Raw genomic sequence first — 22,157 nt, 5'->3', positions numbered from 1 at the left:
ATTTGTGTTTTCTCAGAAAAAATGAGTGATTTTCCTTTTCTTTCTAGCGTCGGGAAGACAAGTGAACAGAGCCTAATTGTAGTACAGAAATACCCTCAGAAAACTTCAAAATTTTATTTGTTTTTTTTTTCCAAGAGAAATCTTTCTCCACTCGAAATTCTAGTGCCCTGTTTGGTTTCTAGGATTTTAGGGGAAGAAGTAATTAAGGGGGAGGTGACAAGTATGGAAGTTGTGTAGGTTTGTCTTGAGGAGAAGAGTGGTAGTCAAAAGGAAAAAACGGTAAAAGGCATTTGATTGCTAGAAGAGGTGTGGAAATATTTGGGGTGTAGAAAAAGGCAATGATTATATAAGACAAACAAATTCAACTTTTTTTCTCATAAAAAAAATCCAAAAAGGAGGGCAATTGAAATTTTAGTATTGGGGACAATTGCCGCCACATCAGCGACACCTAGAAAAAGTGTAATAATGATGTCCCCTTGATGCCTGGTAGTCAAATGGAATTTGAGCTCAAATTTAGCAACCAAACATCTTCCGACATTTCATATTCCACCAAGAGCCCAGCCGTCTTCCACTCTTTTTGCAACCAAACAGGCCCTTTGGGAAACGATATCAGCGCAACCATGTCTAGTCTAGCACTGGTAGCAAAATGGAAATACGTTCTGTGAAAAAAAGGGGGCATTGATTATTGGAGCCACATCCACTAATTGACTGAGGGATTGATTTGAAGAGGGAACACAAATTCCCATAAAGTAATAAATTTGATTTGAAAAGGGCCAAATCAACCGTCATATCATTCATGTTTTTATTTTCCGTTATCCCGTTTTCAAAGTGTTAAGAACTCAAGTTGTCTTTCTTTTTTAATTGAGTTGTTAGTGATGTCAGAAAAGTATGGAATGTGTGTGATAGTTTCAAGAAATTACGGATTCCAGGTACTTTTGAAATCAAACACGGGTGATTCTTCAAAATCGGGTTGGAATTTATAAAATTTTAAACAATGAGAACGTCAATGCAGGGGGAGTGAAAATATCATCAAAAAACGTTAAAGTTGCCCACTTTTCACGTCAAATAATGTACGTCTCTTTTGGTTTAGAACGCCGCCGACACTGTCGGAATATCAGGTACGCGCTGGATTTAAGAAACACCAATCGTTCAAAGATATTAAGTACGCCGCCGAATTTTAGAGTACGCCGCCAGGATATCGAGCACCCTGCCGAATTTTTTGGGTTCAAACATGTGTTCCAAATGTATCGAATACGCCGTCGGAATATCGAATACGCCGTCGGATTCTAGAGTACACCGCCGGATTCTAGAGAACGTCGTCAGAATATCAAGGGGTACACCGGCGGAAATAAGGAGTAAGCGGTAATAGAGTGTACGCTGGCGGAAATAATGGGTACGCCGGTGGAATCTCATACAGAGAGGCGGTATTATTAGAAGAGGCCACCGTTCCATATTGATGTCCACTTGTCGTGGATCCGACCGTCTATGCACATTGGCGACGGCCAAGATTTAAACGAATCTAAGGGACTCTGGGTTCAAAGAAAGATTTCAAATCCAAACCAAACCGGCTTCGTATAGAGACGCCAGCGTCCCAAAAAGTTTTTCAACACGTGTCAAGCATCCATCCGTCTCTAGTTATTTCCGACAACGAAGATAGAAACGAACCCAAGGTTCTGTCGGTTCAAATACACATTTAGACGAACCAAAAGAAGCCTTGTGAAGCGTACTAATTTAATGGGCAGTAATGAAAAGAGTAATGCTAGGGAAACCGAGAGTAGGACCTAAAAGAGGACCGAACAAATTGTTTCTTGCCATAACATGCCAAGTGACGTGAGAAATCCCTTTTTAGATTTAGGATGATCAAGAAAAAGTAAATTTTTTTGTACACATGGCATTTTCTCATTACAGGTCTCATGTTCGGTGCTACTCTCGGTCTCCTTATAAATTTCCTAATGAAAAAGGAGATTTATATTGATGTCAGAAGGGTATCAGGGTCTTTTTTTCCCACCCGATTTTGAAGAATCACCCGTGTTTGATGCTTGTTTTCAAAAGTACGCGAAATCCGTATTTTCTCGAAACTATCACACACATTCCGTACTTTTCTCTGCTTTTTGGGAGCGGTATCCTTTGACTGACAGCTGAGTTTGAGAACTTAAAAAACTCGAGTTTGGGAAATTATTAAAGCATAGTTGTGCTAATATCATTTCCCTTGTTTTATGTGCAGTAACAATCTTCTAGTTTGACAATTCACAAATAAAATCTTTACATATGAGCGAATTTTGAAAATCCGATTATTCCATCAATTTGTGACCAAAATTTCCATGGTAGATTTTTTTGCTTAATTTTCTTTGTGGTTTTGTAATGTTTCTCGTGAGCAGAGCTATGTTGAATTTGTGGATGGACGGCCTTTAAGTGCATGCTCTCTGTCTAGTGGCTTTTTTTCACTAAAGGCATCTCACCTCCATTTCTAGAGCATTAAGTTCGTTTAGGCAGTGTTTGGTTGCACAAACTCTCGGCAGCCATTGGGATTTTGAAGGAAAAGTAAAACAGATTCCTCGTTTGGTTGCCAATATTGCATTGAAATTTGAGGAGACTCCTTAGCATGTTTCTGATATAATTATTGCATGTCTGCTGAGGTACAATGCATGTCCCCTCCTTGTAACTTTCATACCAAGTTCTACAAAATTGTGAATTTTAGTTGAAAAATCTTAGCAATGAAGTTTTCTCTCTCTTTCTCTCTCTTCCCTCTCTCTATTCACTCTATATTGGTAATGGCACCGCTACTTATTCCCCTACTCTCCGAGTATATGCTGCACAACCAAATACTACTTGCCACTATTCTCTGAGGTAATTTCAGACAAATCAAATGCTTGTCTCCTCATCGTTGACTTCTTATTCCACAACTCACCAAGCCTATGCCGCGCATCCAAACTTAGGGATTAGGGGTTTAGGGTTTAGAATTTCAGGCCTTAAGGTTTAGGAGTTGTGGGTTTAGAGGTTCAGGCCTTAGGATTTAGGAGATAGACAAATGGTATTGCCTTGTGGAAATAGCGTACAACACTCGACTCAGAGAAGATAAGTCTACTATACGAGAAATTATATGGTGGCTGCCCTTTACATATAAAGGGCGGAGAGAGAAACAATCAACCACGTTGGTTTTTTATAAAGGTAAAGTAAAAAAAAAGGAGTTTGACCTAGATCAAAAATCAAGGGGGAGGGTTTTCTCTCTCTGTCCTTGTTGTTTGACGGTCGGCCACCGTATAAAAACTCCTACTATAATATCTTTGCTTATTTCAATTAGTTGATGCTGTCTTTTAAAATTGAAATTTTTTATGATTGGCTAGCTTGGAGTTTGACAAGGTGTGAATTTGTGTGCCTATTGTGGTTGCTTATATTTAGATTATATTGTCATGTGAATTCATGTGCCTGTCTAATTACATGAAATATAGTAAAAATAGAATTACGAACATCCAATCAAGGCGTTCTCAATGACAGCCTGTTGCTATTCGATTCAACAGATCTGATTAGCGTTGGTCGCAACTATCTTTCTTTAAAAATGGCCTCATATAACTTCTCATTTCAAACAAGTATGCCATGTTTGTCAACTTTTTTTCCTTTTGAAATTTTTTTCTCTAAGGTCTGGTAATAACTTTGTGGGTAAAAATTATTATACATAAAACTATTTTTTACTGAAAAAAGATGGTTTCCATAACTTTGAAAATTGGGTTTTGCTAGGCAATCGTAGATGACATTTCACGGCTCACTCTTGCAGGACAGAGGGCTCGCTTTTTAGCAGCTTTTGCCTTATTCATTTTATTTATGGGAAACTATAGGGGAAATTTTATTAAATTTTCTCGGAAATGATAAATGCACCCCTTTTCATCACTTTGGACACCCAGATGCAGTGTACGTGGCAATCGGGTCGGTTGAATCCTTCCCATGTGAAGTACATCTGCCCCTCTGCAGTCATATATAGTTAGATTCACTGCAGTTGGGTGTCCCAAGTAATGGATGGGGGCGTATTTATCACTTCTTAATTTTTTCCACAAATATTTTTGTTAGAATTTTTTCCACATAAAATGAAGTTTTCAATATTTTGTAAACTTTTTTTCAATGAAAATTGTTTTCCAAAAGAGTAATGCTAGGGAAACCGAGAGTAGGAGCTAAAAGGGGACCAGACAAATTGTTTCACGCCACAAGGCCCACAGCATCGCTAGTGACGTGAGCAATCCATTAAGTTTAGGAAAATCATCAAAAAGTAAATTTTTCTTTAACACATGGCATATTCTCATTGCTGGTCCCGTTTTAGGTCCTACTCTAGGTCTCCATATCATTTTCCTTTCCAAAGCAATGGGTGGGGCCTACCATTTTACACCTCATGTTTTGATTGGTGAGGCAGACCATTTTTCACCCGTGCATAGCATGGGTGGGAATCACCATTTTATACCTCATGTTTTGTTGGAGTGGGGCCCACCATGTCCACAAAATCCGTGCATATGGTGGTGCCCACCATCCACCATTTTACACATCATATTTTAATAATGATGTGGTTACCATTTCGCACTCATACGTGGGGCCAACCTCATGTTTTGATTTGATGGGTAGGTGCTATCATCTCCATCCAAACTCATGCATAGGATGGGGCCCACAATTTTACTCCTTTAACTTGGGTGGGGCCCACCATTTTACACCCCATGTCCGGAGGAATGCAAGTTTGCAAATGAGGGATATAGATGGGTGGCATCGAAGAAGTCCCAATATTTCCCTTGAAAATCAGGGGCATTTTCGAAACAGTAATAATAATAAGAGGAATGATTGATGCAAGGGCCCTCTTTATGCAAGGGAAATAATAAATTACTCTTTCAATAGTTTAAGAAAGGGAGATGATAAATTCGCACATCCTGTAGGATGATTCGCTCCGCTTATGACGTGATTTGAGGCAGACTCTATGGTTTTTTGACGTCAGATCACGTTATAGGGGTGGGAGTCATCCTACAGGGAATGCGAATATATCATTACCCTTAAAAAAACCGTCAACGTTTTGAGATCGGGAAATATGTGGATCCATGGCGGACACGAAAGGCCTCTTCGATTTGGTTAACTAAACCACACAGCCACGTGACTAGGAAATTAGCTGACACTAGAACACTCATGAGGCGTAGATCGTTCTCCAACCAGACACGTGTACGATAGAGATGACTAGAAACAGACTAAATGGCACGTACGACTGTACGAGTATCGAAAGCCAACTCAACCATTACCATAGGCTTCGTATATACATACTGTATACTGAGTCAGATACACGGACACGTGTTTGATGACGTGTCAATTGACTCCCCTTCCTTCTTCTCCTCTTCCTCCCGCTCCTTTTGCTCTGCATAAACAAATTTTTTTTTCAAAAAGGATAAGAAAATGGCAGAATAAGAGAAGCTATAGACAGGGTTAGGGTTTTGATATTTTCCTCGAGATTTCTCTCTCGCCTGTTTGAATTCTTAAATCTCTGAAGGTTGTGAGAGATAATTTGAGCGAATAGACGGAGATTCTGAGCTTTGAGAATTTTAGGTATGTAGAATTTACGGTTCTATTTTTGAATTTTTTTTTTTAATTGTCGGATTATTATACACCGCTTTTTTAATTGTTGAAAATTACAGTCTTTTATAGTTCTTGAGAGGAGGCTATAATTCCTGTAATTCTTTTTCTGATTTCTTTAGAATTTTTTTTTTTTTTTAGTTTTTTTTTTTTTTTAGGTAAAGTTTTCATGTGATTGCGTGGATTTTTTATTCTCTTAAGATCAAGGGTAGTTCAGTCTTTTACCATCCCTTGTATGCAGCAACATGATGTAAAAATTCTGAATGATCTGAAGTCGTTACTTCAACGTCGCTGGTCGTAGATGGTAGGATGACAGAAATGCCCCTTCCTTTATAGGAATTTCCGTCTGGGGGGTCCTTGGTTTGTCTCCTTGATTTCTTTGTGGATATGGTGTTCTTCACATAGAATATATTTATTTATATTACTATTCTCTCTCTCTAACTTTCTACTCATCTTATATAGTGGTTGTTTCCATTTTCTATTCGGTTACCATCATAGATTCAAAACTCATCTGTCTCATCATCAACTCACTGAAGTCGACTCCCTTTTACTCTGGCCGTGTTTTTATCGGAGTCTGCATTTCATCCTAGAAATTCAATCAACACTCCTTTGACTCTCCCGAGTTATGACCACTCGACGGTGTTGTGCCGAGTCAACTAGGAATTGCTTTGGCCGCGTTTTGACCCTCATCTGTGTTTTTGAATCATTGGTTACAATATCATCGCTCTTCATAATTTGGTATCCCCAACTTCATTTTTCTTAATTTTTGTGTATTTTTCAGTTAGTTCAGGCATCCTTCCTCTTCTTCGTCCATATATGTTTTGATATTTAGAGCAAAGGCCAACATGAATGTTTATTGTTATTGGACTCTCAAGGAAATTTATAGGCTTAATAGAGAGGCTTAAGCAATTACTATCACCAACTTATCATATTTATACAGTGTTACATTTAAATAAACTAAGACCCTACCGTTATAAATAGTACAACAATTTTCCATTGTTGATAATATCTAATAGTATTCTAGTGATGTTACTATTTACTATTTTTTGTAACACTTCCATCAAACTAGGATTGACAAATCAATGGTAGCTTCTTACAAGGTGCAGTTGACAATCTCCAGTTGTAGCTTTAGTAGAAACGTCTGCATTCTGGTCCATTTCATCCCCTTTTTTTTCATGTGAACCCTTCGTTTCTCTTACCAATAGTTATTGTTTATAGTTTAATTCCTACTGGTTTTCTAGCATAACCATCTCACTGTCTTTTTTAATGGTTTCAGCTTAGTTCTGCTAGGAGAACCAACCATATAAGCAAGCAGGGGAAACCGACAACCCCCCGCTGAACATGTGGGTGGGAGCAACTAGCTACTGATCCTTTGAGTGCATTTAAAACCTGGGAATTAACAGAACAATCTGGTCATGTACAGTTTAGTTTCCCAGTTCTTCAACCTTCTTCATCTATCCATCTTTCTGAGCTCATTGCCATCACTGTCGGTCACTAGTGTGCTAATAGGTACATGTTCGCCCCTCCCACTCGCCCGCGAGATGTAGCGGCAATGGTGGAAAAAAGAACAAGGGCAAGGATATTTCTGTCAGTTTGAAGAACCAAGTGTAAGTTTGGTAGTTTCAATGGACAAAAGGAACAGAGCAGACAGGTGTCCAGTTTAATCTTGTCATCGTAGAGCTATTATCAAGTTTGGGACCTGTTATACAACCTGTTCTCATATCATTTTTCTCCTTCCATCTAAAAATATTGTTTTAATATGGGAATCTGAAAAGGTACAAGTACGTCTGAAAGAGAAAAAGACCCTTTAAGCCTTTCTAGTGAGCACACTGTTGCATGATCGATGCTGTTATTATCTTTTAGTTTGTTGGTTAAAGTGTTAAATCAATCAGGGCAACTTGTAAAACAGATCGATGATCCTATCTTTGCTATTATACGTAGGGGTCCCTGCCAAACCCCAGCTTCCCAATCAAAAAAAAAAAAAAAAAAACTTATATATGTAATGCCCTCTTTTCATTATTGTGAGATATTAGTAAAATCATTTTAAAGTCAGCAGATTGAAATTTGAATGCCAGAAACATGATAGCATACTCTGATAAACGGATTTCAATTTTGCCAGAAACAATTGACCCTATAGTCTGCGACTTGGTTAGTGGCCATGGGAAGCACTGAAGCTGGAACCCCACCTAAGTCTGAGAAAGGATCTTCAACTATGCAGGTGAGGTGGAAAACACTTGCTCTTCCATCTTTTGGAATATTTTTAATTCATTGATAATGACTATGCTATTTATGGTAGCTTCAGAATAGTGAAATGACCTTCATATTTAAAGTTACCTGTTATGGCTATCCATAGAATCGCAAAAAGCATCACATTTTTTGCAGATGATTAGGAAAAATGGTGCTCTCATGAGGATTTTTGCAGATGATTAGGAAAAATGGTGCTCTCATGAGGATGTTGGTCTAGAGCATTCTTCTATTGTTGACTTTTATTTCTTTAAAAGTTCTTTGTAATTCAAAATTACAAATGAGATTTTATTTGTCCTTTTGTGGTTTGTCCTTTAGGACTTACTTTATACTTTTGAAAGTCTCTTCCAAAATTTGAACTTCCCTCAAAATTTGAACTTCCCTCCAAATGGGCTAAAGTCATGTGGAAAACCTTTAGTCCTAGATGGGAAGATTGAGAGGAAGAGAGTAGGCATATATATACTTTCACTTTCTTTTGTCTTCTGAATGAGAAAGAGAAAAAGAGGAGTCCCTCGTTCATGAGCCGACGGGTGGCCCAGTAGGCTAGACCATACCACACACGCACGTTGCCCGGCTTGGCTCGGCTCGGCTTGGCCTGGCCTGGCGCGCACGTGGGTCCAAAGCCTTTTTCCTTTTATTTTATTTTTCTTCCTCTTTTATTAATTATTTGCACCTTTAGTTTTATCTTAACTCTTTATTACCGTTTAAGATACAGTGTAATCGTGGTTTTTAGTGACCGTTTGGGAAACGTCTCTCACGCACTAAAAGAGTGCGACGTTTCATCCCAACGTGTCTTTTGACTTTCTTTAAAATCGGAAATGGGAAAACAGAAAAGGTATCCATAGCGGACTCTTCTTCTACTTCTGTTCTCGTTCTTATCTTCCTGTTTTCTCTGGTTTTTCTAAGTTTTGTGATCAAGGCGATTTGGCTCATATAAGAAAGTTCTAAGGCATCGGGGTTGCGTGAGTGCACACCCCTGGAGCGAGAGTTGTTGTATCCTGGAGGCATACGCGGAGATGCCCATTTGCACCATTGATTCGTCTTAGTGGGGGCGAGATTTGCCTTAAGGACAGCGAAGATCCTTCGTGCCTCAACTCGATAAGTGATCTAACGATTTCGTTTATTTATTTACAATTAATTCTTGCAGAAAATAGTTACCGTTGATTTCTGTTTGGAGTTACAAGAATAATTTGGTACAAGGTATTCTCAAATCCTAAATTACAGATTTGCACATCATATTTTCTAAGAATCTTAAGGCCAATCTTTCACGATCTGTGATCTGTAATTTTGGGATTTCGACTTCTGAAAATTATTCATCATGGCTTCCCAAACCGAAAGACCGGAAAAATTTGACGAATCAGATTTCGGTAGATGGCAAGAAAAGATGCGATTCTTTCTGACCTTTCTGGACCTAGACTACATCTTGAAACAATTAGAACCCTTAGAAAATGAGGAAGAACCTGCTAGAACCCATCTCACTGAGAAAAGGAAAAGAGATAATTATCTCTGCAAATGGCATATTCTGAGTTGTCTTAGCAATCAGTTGTTTGACGTATTTTTTAGAATTGAGTCTGCCAAAGAGTTGTGGGAAACTCTATAGCAGAAATATCTAGTCGAAGCAGCGGGTTTAAAGAAACATCTCATTGGAAAATATTTTCGATATAAGATGAGACGGTAAATCTATTATGGATCAAGTGAATGAGATTCAGTTGATTATTTCTGACATATTTGCTAGAGGGATCAAGATAGAAGAACATATCCAAGTTGGTGCAATTATTGAAAAACTATCACCTTTATGGGAGAAATTCCAAGACACATTATTGCATGACAGAAATGATTTTTCTCTTCAAGACTTGTTTGTTTACCTTAGAACTAAAGAGGAAAATTGTTTCAGAAAACAGAAATCTAAGGCCTATGAGTTTAACTCTAAGGTAAATCTCATTGAATCCTCATCTGGAAAGAAAAACCCTTCCAAACCTGGGTCTAGATCAGGAAAATGTCATTTCAAGAAAAGCAATAAGGATTTCAAGAAGAAGAAGGGTAACTACTTTGTGTGGAAAAGCAGGTCACTATGCTAAAAATTGTCGGAAAAACGATAAGAAGAAAAACCCTCAAGGAAACAATGCGCCTCAGGCTAATGTGGCTGAAGATCAATATCTGTCGGCCGTAGTATCTGAAGTGAACCTGGTTAGTAAAGTGAAGGACTGGTGGGTGGACACTGGTGCCACCAGACACATCTGTAAGTGTATTTTCTTCCTACGAGCTTGTAGGGGATGGAGAGTAGCTTTTCATGGGAAACTCGTCATCATCTGCTGTGGCGGGTAAAGGAACAATGTTGTTGAAGCTTACATCTGGAAAAGTTCTGAAGCTCTGTGATGTCCTTCATGTACCAGATATAAGAAAGAATCTGGTGTCTGGGTCACTTCTGATCAAGAAAGGTTTTAAACTGGTTTTTTCGGCTGATAAATTTGTAATCACTAAGAGTGGTGAATTTGTGGGAAATGGTTACTCTAGTGAGGGTTTATTCGAACTAAATGTAACTGAGAACATTATGAATAAAGCTTCATCTTCTTCTGCTTATATTACTGATTCTTCTTGTTTATGGTATGGTAGACTAGGTCATGTTAACTATGCATCTTTAAAGAAAATGGTGACCATAGGTCTAATTGCTAAAAGTGATAAGTAGTAGATAAATGTTAAGTATGTGTGCAATCAAAGTACTCTAAGAAGTCTTTTCACAAAGTAGAAGAAAGAAAAACAGAACTATTAAGTTTAATTCACAGTGATGTATGTGACTTAAACAATGTTTTAACTAGAGGAGGTAAAATGTATTTTATTACATTTATAGATGATTTCTTTAGATATTGTACTGTTTATCTTATTAAAACAAAGATGAATCTTTTGATAAATTCATTACATATAAAACTGAAGTAGAAAATCAGTTAGAAAAGAAGATCAAAATTTTAAGATCTGGTAGAGGTGGTGAATACACCTCTAATGCTTTTAGTGAATTTTGTGAAAACCATGACATAATACATCAAGTTACTGCACCATACTCTCTACGGCAAAATGGAGTTGCTGAACGTAAAAACAGAACTTTAATGAATATGGTAAACTCTATGTTAGGAAGTTCAGGATTACCTCAAAATTTATGAGGAGAGGCTCTTCTCTCTGCTTGTTATATTCTGAACAAGATACCTTTTAAATATTATGACAAAACTCCTTACGAGTTATGGAAGAATAGAAAACCTCATTTTAAATACCTTAAAGTGTGAGGGTGCTTAGCTAAAGTTAGGATTCCAGATCCTAAGAGTATTAAGTTAGGTCCTAAGACTGTAGATTGTGCATTTATTGGATATGCACAAAACAGTAGTGCATATAGGTTCTTGATTTATAGGTCAGATCATGTTGATATGCAACCTAACTCCATAATAGAATCCAGAGATGCTAAATTTTTTGAAACTATATTCCCTTAGACTAGTCTAAGTGAAAACACACTTAAAAGACCAATTGAATCTATAGATAAAGACCATCATGTGTCTGAGGGATCAGTAGAGCCTAGAAGAAGTAAAAGGGCAAGGATAGAGAAAAACTTTGGTCCAGAGTTCATTGCCTATCTTCTAGAAGGAGATCCAAAGACATATAAAGAGGCAATGTCACTTCCAGATTCTTCATTCTTGAAAGAAGCTGTCAAGAGTAAAATAGAATCTATTTTGAGTAATGGGACATGGATCTTGGCAGATCTGCCTTCTGGTTGCAAGTGGATCTTTAGGAAGAAATTAAAAAATGATGGAACTATAGATAAGTACAAAGCTAGACTAGTAGCTAAATGGTTCAAGCAAAAAGAAGGAATGGACCTCTTTGACACTTATTCACATGTAACCAGAATAACCACTATTAGAATCCTTATTGCCATAGCTGCAATCTATAACCTTGAAATTCATCAAATGGATGTCAAAATAGCATTTCTGAATGGTGAATTAGATGAAGAGATTTATATGGATCAACCTGAAGGCTTTGTAATCCAAGGTCAAGAGCAAAAGGTGTGTAAACTTATAAAATCTCTATATAGTTTGAAACAAGCCCCAAAACAATGGCATGAGAAGTTTGATAGTGTAATGCTATCAAATGGATTCATAATAAATGAATCAGATAAGTGTGTATACAACAAATTTAGTGGGGATAGTGGTGTTATTGTTTGTCTGTATGTAGATGATATGTTGATCATCGGAACAAACATAAGTGTAATTAATGACACTAAGAATTTTTTATCAAATAATTTTGATATGAAAGATCAAGGAAAGGCAGATGTAATCCTGGGTATCAAAATAAAAAGAAACCTAGAAGAAATAATAACTCAGTTTCATTACGTAGAAAAAATATTAAGGAGGTTTAATCAATTTGATTGTAAACCTGTAGCTACCCCTTATGATTATAGTATAAGGTTATGTAAGAATAAAGGAAGTGGAGTAAATCCACTTGAATACTCTAGAGTTATAGGGAGTGTAATGTATTTAATGAACTGCACTAGGCCAGACATAGCCTATGCAGTGGGTTGACTCAGTAGCTATACTAGTAATCCTGGTAGTGATCACTGGGAAGCACTAATTAGAGTATTGAAATATCTTAAAGGAACCATAAACTAGGGTTTGCATTTTACTAAATATCCTATTGTACTAGAGGGGTATAGCGATGCCAATGTATGGGTATCTGGATTTGAAACCAAATTTAGGAGCGCAGTGGTTTCTTGGAAGTCTACCAAGCAAACGTGTATAGCCATATCCATTATGGAGTCTGAGTTCATTGCTTTAGAGAAAGCAAGTGAGGAAGCCGAATGACTTAGAAACCTTCTGTCTGATATTCCACTTTGGAATAAGCCAGTACCGAGTATTACAATCCACTGTGATTGTCAAGCTGCTATTGGAAGAGCAGGTAATAATGTATATAATGGTAAATCTCGACACATTTGTCGGAGGCATAACTCCATAAGACAATTGTTGAAGAATGGAGTGATAACCATAGATTTTGTAAGATCAATTGATAATATATCAGATTGTCTTACAAAAGGACTAAATAAAAATTTGGTCATGAGCACATCGAGGGGGATGGGGCTGAAGCACATTATTTAGATAATCTATAACGGGAACCCAACCTATCTGACTGGAGATCCCAAGAACTAGGTTTAATGGGAAAAACAAGTTATTTGAGTGATCTGTTCTGCACCAAGTTGTATGTAAATTAAGTTCACCAAGCCTATCCCTATGATGTGGGTGCAACCTGTAACGATAAGAGGATGAGTTGTAGGACTCTTAATGTTATCTATAGCTGACTAGCTGGCTAGCTGATTGTCAGTGGGGTGCGTAGTTATAGAGCACTCCTGATAGATACACCTATATGACTGTGGAAGTGTGACCGCTTCCTATGAGAATTGGGCTAAATTCTCTAGAGCGCTCATGAAAGCAGAATATAGCACATGGCCGAAAAGTGCGACACCGTATGAACTTGCTTATGCCTTCTTTGTTGTGTGTGTGGTGTGTTGTTCAGTTTATCACTCAAAGTAATTTGTTCAAGACTTATGTTCACCAACTACTTGATAAACTCGATATACCTACACTAAGTAAAGGTTCAAGTCCAAAAGACACCTCTATTGATGCGTAACATATTTTGCCTTGATCAAATCAGTTTCTTTATGTTTTTATTGTTTTCTTGCAATTTTGAATTAGTGGGGGATTGCTGACTTTTATTTCTTTAAAAGTTCTTTGTAATTCAAAATTACAAATGAGATTTTATTTGTCCTTTTGTGGTTTGTCCTTTAGGACTTACTTTATACTTTTGAAAGTCTCTTCCAAATTTTGAACTTCCCTCCAAATGGGCTAAAGTCATGTGGAAAACCTTTAGTCCTAGATGGGAAGATTGAGAGGAAGAGAGTAGGCATATATATACTTCCACTTTGTTTTGTCTTGTGAATGAGAAAGAGAAAAAGGGGAGTCCCTCGCGCTTGAGCCGACGGGTGGCCCAGTAGGCTAGACCATACCATGCATGCGCGCTGCCCGGCCCGGCCCGGCCTGGCGCACGCGTGGGTCTAAAGCCTTTTTTCTTTTCTTTTCTTTTTCTTCCTCTTTTATTCATTATTTACACATTCGGTTTTATCTTAACTCTTTATTACCGTTTAAGATACAGTGTAATCGTGGTTTTTAGTGACCGTTTGGAAAACGTCTCTCATGCACTAAAAAAGTGCGACGTTTCACCCCAACGTGTCTTTTGACTTTCTTTAAAATCGAACTTGGGAAAACAGAAAAGGTATCCATAGCGGACTCTTCTTCTGCTTCTGTTCTCGTTCTTATCTTCCTGTTTTCTCTGTTTTCCCTAAGTTTTGTGATCAAGGCGATTTGGCTAATTTAAGAAAGTTCTAAGGCATCCGGGCTGTGTGAGTGCACACCCCTAGAGCAAGAGTTGTTGTATCCTGGAGGCATACGCCAAGACGCCCATTTGCACAATTGATTCGTCATAGTGGGGGCGAGATTTGCCTTAATGACAGTGAAGATCCTTCGTGCCTCAACTTGATAAGTGATCTAATGATTTTGTTTATTTGTTTACAATTAATTCTTGCAGAAAATAGTTACTATTGATTTATGTTTGGAGTTTGAAGAATAATTAGGTACGATGTATTCTCAAATCCTAAATTACAGAATTGCACATCATATTTTCTGCTACACGAGGGCCACCTTGTTAGTTCTGGCCGTCTGCCTTGTTGGCTCATCTTTGATTTCCCATGACCCAAAAGTCAATCTGATCAGACTGCCATCTGGTGGGCTTCACCGTGGATAGTTCATTGTCCAAATTCAACTTATCGGATGATCCTGATCATCCCTGCAAATTAGATATTAGGATAAGGCTATTTCAATAACCCATTTACAGCCCGTCAGTTGGATTGTTAGAACTTAGAAGTTAGAACCCTTTAATGAGTGATTTTGGGTCATTGGTAATGGAAGGTGGAATTCATATGATGAACCAGATCGATGATCTGACTATCCCTCTGTGCACTGTCCAATACACCTAATTTGCATCATAATATGGTGCCCATCATGCGCATGAGATCGTTCACCTTATAAATGAGGTATGGTCTGTGTATATGGTCCACATGGAATCACAACCATCAAATTGCTATCTGATGGTTGGGTCAATCACTATTGGGACCCATCAAGTAGGTGTGCACCACTGGTTACTACCAGGTCATGTCTGACAGTTTGATTGCATGTGTACCTTTTAATTTGTGTGTACACTTCGTACTAGGTCTGGTCATTCCTCGTACACATGGCACAATGGATCATTTTCTTATATACTTGTAAAGAACTGCCGATGTAACATATTAAATAATGTGTGGTACCCATGGCGGAACCCCTAAGCTGACCCCGTTGTGTGCACCAATCAGGCTGTGCATAGTGTGCAGTTCTTACGCCACTGTTGATGCTAGCATTTGACTCCTAATAGAAGTGCACCTTGTGAAACACTTGTTTTTGTTCCTCATTGTTGGTGATTCTAATCCAGTACAATGGGCCCCTGTGCGAGTTCTTTGCTATTTAATGGGGGCATTGTGGATGGGCCATAGCCCAAAACTAAAATCGATTACACAATCCTATCCATCCAACAGGAGGAGTGTTGAGGACTGTCCGTGGATAGTTGGATTAAGAAAAAAAAAGATTGATTCCAACAGTCCACAATCCACATTCCACATTCCACAGGTAAAAATCTTCCAATTGGCCAGCTAGAATCATGTTATCAGTTTGGATGACCGGCTAAAGTGTCTGGATGTGTTACATGTACTGGGTTAGAATCACTGATCGGGGGACTAAAGAAAAGGTTTCATACGGTGTACTTTTTGAACACGTGTATGTATACATTTCCTTGCTTTTCTTTCACGGTACCTATTACTTTCTGGCACTTAAAAAGTGTTTGAAAATTAGGCAATTTTTCTCTGTCTGCAGGAACAAACCAACATTCATGCATATCCCGATTGGGCAGCTATTCAGGTTATTCACTTCTCTCATTTTTATTCGTTTCCATTTTGAATGAATGTAAAGTTGAAATTTTCAATTACATTGAACTTGAACAATACCAGATAGTTCATTATTTGTCATCTTCAGGCATATTATGGCCCAGGGGTCAGTCTGCCACCTCCATATTTTGGCTCTGCCGTTGCATCTGGTCATCCACCTCACCCCTACATGTGGGGCCCACAGGTATTTGAGTTTCTTATTTGTTCTACAGCAGCACAAAATGGTATGATGCATTGAATGAGAATAAAAAGGGTATGCAATGCTACCTCTAGTCGCTGGTGGTCTAGATGGACAAAATTGTTCTTGACTTCTTGTCTGTATAAAGTGTAAAATTTATTAAGATGGTGAACACAAAGAAATATCGGAAACAGTTGAGAAAACAAGAGGGAGAGGGAGAGGGAGAGGGAGAGGGAGAGGGAGAGGTGTATCGCAAGATCGAGCCCAGGGTCCAACATACTTAGCGCCAGACCGATCCAAGGGTCCAGCATACTTAGTGCCAGACCGCGCCAAGGGTTGAGATCTAGACAAGTTGGGTCCGGTTAACCAAGTTGGGTTGAACTGTTGAGACTTGGATACCAAGACTAGTTTTCTTCTAAAACAATTTTCTTTTCTTAATGGTATAATACTCTTGCTATTTACGTCGGATCATATTAATTTAGTTGATCAAGACATCACCGTGAATCGACTACTTGAGATCAATCGACATAATTGAATGATGCTTGTCTTTGATTAAATCTTTTGGATATTTAATGTTGGCTGTTTACAATATTCGATTAGACCATGTTGATTTTATCTAGGCTTAGCCAACCAAGTGTTTGTCTAAGATCTTAGCATTTGATTTACGTGTTGGTTTTCTTAATTAGGGCTAGGCTTATTGGTGATATGGAGTTATTGAGATAACTCTTTTGGTTTCTATGATCCTGTGTGAGTTTAAGTGAGAACCTAATTTTTAAGGCATTCATAAAAATGAGACTCAGGTACACTAATCATGATTGGTAGTGGAAACCAAATCATGGGCTTTGAATAGTGGAAACCAAATTAAGGGTTTTGACTAAGCCTGCTTGGTTGATTTCCGGAGATAGTGTTGCCTAAATCCCTTGCATAATTGAGAGGCTAACATCCAATATATATATTGGGTTGCGTATCCTGATACCCCAAAACACTCAATTGTTACCTCGATGGTGGTCCTTCATTTGCATAGGAATCAAACTTCGGTTTCGGTCCAAACTTCAGTCACAGAAGTGGAAATACTATGTGGAAATTTATGGAAGTCCATTAAAGTCTTGTAAAAATACATGGAAGTTCATAGAAGTTCATGCAAACGATGGAGATTTATAAAGATGGAACTTTGGGAAGTGCTAAAATAAACACCAATACACATCTAGGATCCATCAAAAAACAAGACAACTATTCATAATGTTTCAACTAAATCAAATGCCTAGTGTTGTTGCACACGTATGGAATAGTAAGGTTCATTCTAAACATGTATATTTCACATTTTGAAAGCTGATGGTTGTGTCATTTTTTTCACTTTTCAATTTACTCAATCCTATTGATGAAATAAGCATTAATTTTTCTGTATATACGTGTGTTTTTTTGTTATGTGGGTGCATACACAATAAATCAAACATCAGACTTCGGTTCCCATGAAATTCAACAAGTCAACCGAAACAGGCATGTGCCAACCAAAGCTTAAAACCATGCATCTGCGTTAGTTAGAAACATAGGCCTGACCAATGCAAAAGAAATTTGAGGATGCTTACCAGTTTTGGAAAATCCTTTTTACTTTACAGCTGTAAAATTGGGCATTTTTTATCTTTTGGAAGAATCCAAGGTACATTTTATACATTTCTCATGTTCGAATTTAGTGGTATGTACTTTTGTCATTAGGCTTGAGAGTTAAATGTTATCTTGTGATATTCCTGCAATATTTGTAGCAAATTTTATATTAGAGTTCAGAGTTTTCTCTAAGTTGATTCGTCTTAATTTTCTCAGCCGTTGATGCCACCTTATGGTAATCCATATGCTGCAATCTATTCACATGGAGGGGTGTATGCTCATCCTTCAATGCCTATTGTAAGTACATATTATAAGCGGAGTTTGCATGTTCTTTTCTTAACTTTATTGGCCACCTAGACAAGAAGATGCTTATAGTATGTAATTGCAGGTTTAGGATCTTTTTTAAATTTTAATAGAAGCTTCTCTATAGTTTAAAGAAATTAAAATGAAAAAAGTAGCTGTTTATGATTAAAAAATCAACCTGTATTTGTGCTGAAATGCCCCGATGCTAAGGGAATTTTTATATGCGCACAGCGCAGGTATCACATGGAATTGCATCATCTGTCACAACAAGTGACACTGCAGTACTTAAAATTATTTTATTATCCATTTACTTCATTTCAATTGCTTCTGATGTTAATGCTTTAGATCAAAACAAAATTACAATACAAGGCTTTCCATCGATCACTGGTATTCTGTATTTTGATCTTTTTTTTGTATTTTCATTATTAGTTTTGGATCTCAATACAGTGATTATGATGCAGGTGTCAACTCCTTTAACCATGGAAACACCTGCTAAGTCATCGGGCAATGAAGATCGAGGCTTACTAAAGAAGTTGAAAAGTTTTGACGGGCTTGCAGTGTCGGTAGGCAGCGGCAATGCTGAAAATGCAGCTGGGAGTGCAATGCTCCGGCTATCACAAAGGTTTGTTGATCTGAAAGTATGTTTTCCATCTTCAGATCTTTCATTGGGAACCCAAATGGTTGCTGTCCAATCTTTTTGGCTGACTCTGTATTTTATGAGTTTTGGCTTTACAGTTTGGAATGCGGAAATGAAGGTTCAAGTGATGGCAGTGATGGGAATACGGTACAAGAAGTATTTCCTTTTTATTCTGGTTCATGCTCACATTTTTAGTAGTAATAGTAGTAATATGTTTGTAAATGAAGTGTGAGAACTGCAAAGCTGAGTTTTGATCCTTATATTTTGCTAGAGGAACCGAAGACACAGGAAAAAAAGCTGTGAAGACATGTCAGGCACAGGTATGATTATATTTCCTCCATGAATAATATTTCTACGAAAAAAATGGTTATGAGAATCATCTAATCTCAAGGGTATTATATATCACCTCTGCTGACTGGGTTCGTGTTTCTTAACATTTCTTTACTGATAATAGTTTTTCTATCCTTTTCCAATTAAAAACTTTTTTTGCCGTGGCTATCATGCCTCTATTGGTTGAGTTGGTAATAAGTAGGTTGCCTCCCATAGATAATGCTTAAATGGTATTAATTTGCATAATGGTTGGTTTTCAAGATTGGACTCTTTACTCACGACTCCACAACGCTTTAGTTTTACAACAGATTGACCTTTTTCTATTATGTACCTTCATTCAATTCCTAAATTGATCATTTTTAATCATTCTGGGTAATCAGCAGGAAAGGATGAGAATGCCAATGCACATACCGATACTGCTCATGGTGGAGAGGCAAATCCATCTTCTACGAGACCTTTAGGGGTTATAGTGGCGCAGACAAGTGTTGCAGGGAAGCCGGTGGGAACTGTTCCTTCACCTGGAATAACAACCGGAATGGAATTCAGGGGTTCCACTAATGGGAAAGCAAATGTTCCTCCGGCTGCAGTGGTTCCTGCTGGGGATGCTTTGTCTTCTGGACTGTGGATACAAGTACGATCTGCCACTTCTCTGTTTCTCTTGTTTGCTACGTACTTTTCTCCTGATTTGGATTTTTTCTAATCATTTATTGGAACATGGTCATGGGGGCTACCTAATTAATAAATTGAAATGAGTAAAGTCATATTTTGAGGAAGAATGTTTAGCTTTTATTCCGTGCTGCTAAATGTTCTGCAAACTTATGTTTATGTTTCCAAAACTGAGCTATACCCTATTGAAGAGAACTGTTTATACATGCACCAATGGATACGTGCTTCACGCACGTGTTTCCTAACACTCGAGCTTGGAAGAACTCCCCACAATTGTTCTTTCTTATTTTTGGTGGAAGGTTACATTTATGGCTGAGAGGTGCCACCGACTTAGAACTGAGTAGCTTGGGTGAATAGTGAAATACGATTTTAAATAGCATCTGGTTTGTAACATGCTTACCATTGTCTTATGCTCCGGAATTGGTCTTGATCTTTTTTATTGAAATTGCATTAGAGTTCCCTTGTTCTTTAATTGCACCATACCTTCTAAACAGAGCAAAACCAAACAATAGATAAATCATAAAAGCATCATCATGTCATAAAGTTCCATTATGATTCACCGAATTGTGGGTGGGATAAAATTACAAGAAAATGACAAATCCTACGAGTTTTGAAATGTAGCCTTTTTTCAAAAAAAAAAAAAAAAAAAGAGGGGGGAGGAAGGTAATTAAATATAACAAATTGTTACAAGAAAATGACAAATCCTACGAGTTTTGAAATGTAGCCTTTTTTCAAAAAAAAAAAAAAAAAAAGAGGGGGGAGGAAGGTAATTAAATATAACAAATTGTATGCTGTATTGTATCCAATTCCTTGCCATCTAGTTGATTTGGCATTATTTGATTGTTGTTGGTCTGTAATTATGGCAGCATAAGATTTGGATTTCAATTTTTTTTTTTTACTCTTTTTCTTCTTCCTATTATGTATAACTTAGGATGAACGGGAGCTGAAACGAGAGAAGAGGAAGCAGTCTAATAGAGAATCTGCCAGGAGGTCACGCTTGAGGAAACAGGTAGATGATTTTGATGAACATTGCCTGTTTTTCTGTGGTCCATGTCCAATGTATACATACAATGATGATTTTCCGTTGACTACTTTGTGCCTATTCGAGTCAGCCACTCACTCTGTTTTGCCACTTACTCTGTTTCAATTTAATATGGACTTCCCAGGCCGAGAGCGGGGAACTTGCTATGAAAGTTGAATCCCTCAATGTTGAGAACATGGCTCTTACATCCGAAATTAATAGGTTATCTGAGAATTCAGAAAAACTGAGAATAGAAAATTCTGTGTTGATGGTACTCTCTCATTCCTTCCCTTTCTTTCCATATTTCATGCTAATCCCCTTCTATCTAACTGTAATTATAGCTCAAAAGACATTGATATATAGATTATTTGTGTCTGGAACTTACCTGCTTTTCCCTTACAGGAGAAACTGAAACATGCACAACAAGCACAGGGAGAAGCCGCTCCCGATAAGATTGAAACCAAGGGGAAAACACGTAAGGGTATTGAGAATCTATTGTCGCAAATAAATAACAACTCCAGTTCGAGGCAGCGGGAGAGTGAGAATCGCGAGAACTCTAGTGGGAAGCTCCATCAGCTGTTGGAATCTAATCCTAGGGCCGATGCTGTGGCTGCAGGTTGAAGAGTTCCCCATTTTCGCAATTCGATTTTTTTTCTCTAATTTCGGCCAAATATCAGCCCAAAATTGCTACCGACGGTGACTGGATAGGTTCGAACAGACTAGCAGAAGACAAACAGATTATAACATAGATTATAATATGGGAGAGGTGAGACTCCTTAACTTGATTGGGAGCCAGCGGAAATAATGTCAATGGTGCTGAGCAGAGAAAAGTCAGATTTTTACTGAGTGTTGTTAAATCTTTCAGGGAATAAGGTTTGATCATGATCTCCTTGCTGTTGGAGGTCAGATCGACTGAAACTGGTGTATATTATAGTTCAAAGGAAGTTAGGGGTTTTGTATTAGCAATCCCTATATGGTTCTTTTGATGCTGCTTTGCAATTATGTGATAGTTATGGGAGCTCTAAGTCCTTTACTTCTTTGTGATTATATGGTGGTTTTGGAGCTCTAGTTTCTTGGCTTCTTTGTGATAGTTCTGGGTCTCTCTTGGTGCATTGAGAATTCTTGTGTTGTTGTTCCAATCAAATAAGGGCCCGTTTGGATACCCTCGTATTTGGACTTGGAATTGAGTTAAATAAAAGATGAATAGATCCTCTCATGTTGAGGGAGAAAGAGGGAAGGGAGTACTTCCTACTGGAGGGGAGAGGTTGAGGATTAAAGAGGGTGAAGGAAACTGCCAGATCTGTGGATTTCCAATTGCTTATTTACAAAGCATAATTGGAAATCTGATTTTTTTCACCATCAGTTGCTGATTTGGAAATCCTAGGATTTGATCCGGATCCAAATGACTAACGCAAAATGGGCTGCAAATGTGAGAAATCCAAATCAAAATCTTCTCGGCATCCAAATGGGCCCTAAGTTCACTTGTGGTTGGGTTAGAGGGACTGGACAATCACGGTTAGTATTGAATAGG

At 37.9% G+C, this 22,157-nt stretch overlaps 1 protein-coding gene across 6 annotated transcripts; it reads left to right on the top strand.

Moving 5' to 3' along the window:
- The first annotated feature begins 5,310 nt into the window (after positions 1–5,310).
- LOC143890437 (common plant regulatory factor 1-like) lies at positions 5,311–21,686 on the top strand. 6 transcript variants are annotated; one of them, XM_077395120.1, is made up of 13 exons: positions 5,311–5,562; positions 6,866–7,196; positions 7,709–7,807; positions 15,819–15,863; positions 15,978–16,073; positions 17,886–17,966; positions 18,434–18,594; positions 18,708–18,765; positions 18,881–18,929; positions 19,320–19,570; positions 20,537–20,614; positions 20,772–20,897; positions 21,029–21,686. In XM_077395120.1, exons 3-13 carry the CDS (start codon positions 7,748–7,750, stop codon positions 21,245–21,247), a joined length of 1,224 nt encoding a protein of 407 aa, XP_077251235.1. In that variant the 5' UTR covers positions 5,311–5,562; positions 6,866–7,196; positions 7,709–7,747; the 3' UTR covers positions 21,248–21,686. The 6 variants fall into 6 exon arrangements, with proteins under 6 accessions (XP_077251235.1, XP_077251236.1, XP_077251234.1 ...); XM_077395121.1 differs by lacking the exon at positions 6,866–7,196 and having other exon boundaries at positions 5,312–5,562; positions 19,323–19,570; XM_077395119.1 differs by lacking the exon at positions 6,866–7,196 and having other exon boundaries at positions 5,312–5,562.
- Positions 21,687–22,157: the final 471 nt, after the last annotated feature.

The sequence above is a fragment of the Tasmannia lanceolata genome, unplaced genomic scaffold (genome assembly GCF_043159265.1).
Source record: "Tasmannia lanceolata isolate RefF3 unplaced genomic scaffold, GAP_Taslan_0.1 ptg000013l, whole genome shotgun sequence".
NCBI classification, from domain to species: Eukaryota; Viridiplantae; Streptophyta; class Magnoliopsida; order Canellales; family Winteraceae; genus Tasmannia; species Tasmannia lanceolata.
This window is presented reverse-complemented; position numbering and strand designations above follow the sequence as displayed.

Excerpts from the sequence above, each read along its gene's own strand:
- LOC143890437 (XM_077395120.1), top strand. The coding sequence starts at position 7,748 with ATGGGAAGCACTGAAGCTGGAACCCCACCTAAGTCTGAGAAAGGATCT. Across the intron at positions 16,074-17,885 it reads CCTACATGTGGGGCCCACAG|CCGTTGATGCCACCTTATGG; the intron begins GTATTTGAGTTT and ends TAATTTTCTCAG. Across the intron at positions 17,967-18,433 it reads CTCATCCTTCAATGCCTATT|GTGTCAACTCCTTTAACCAT; the intron begins GTAAGTACATAT and ends ATTATGATGCAG.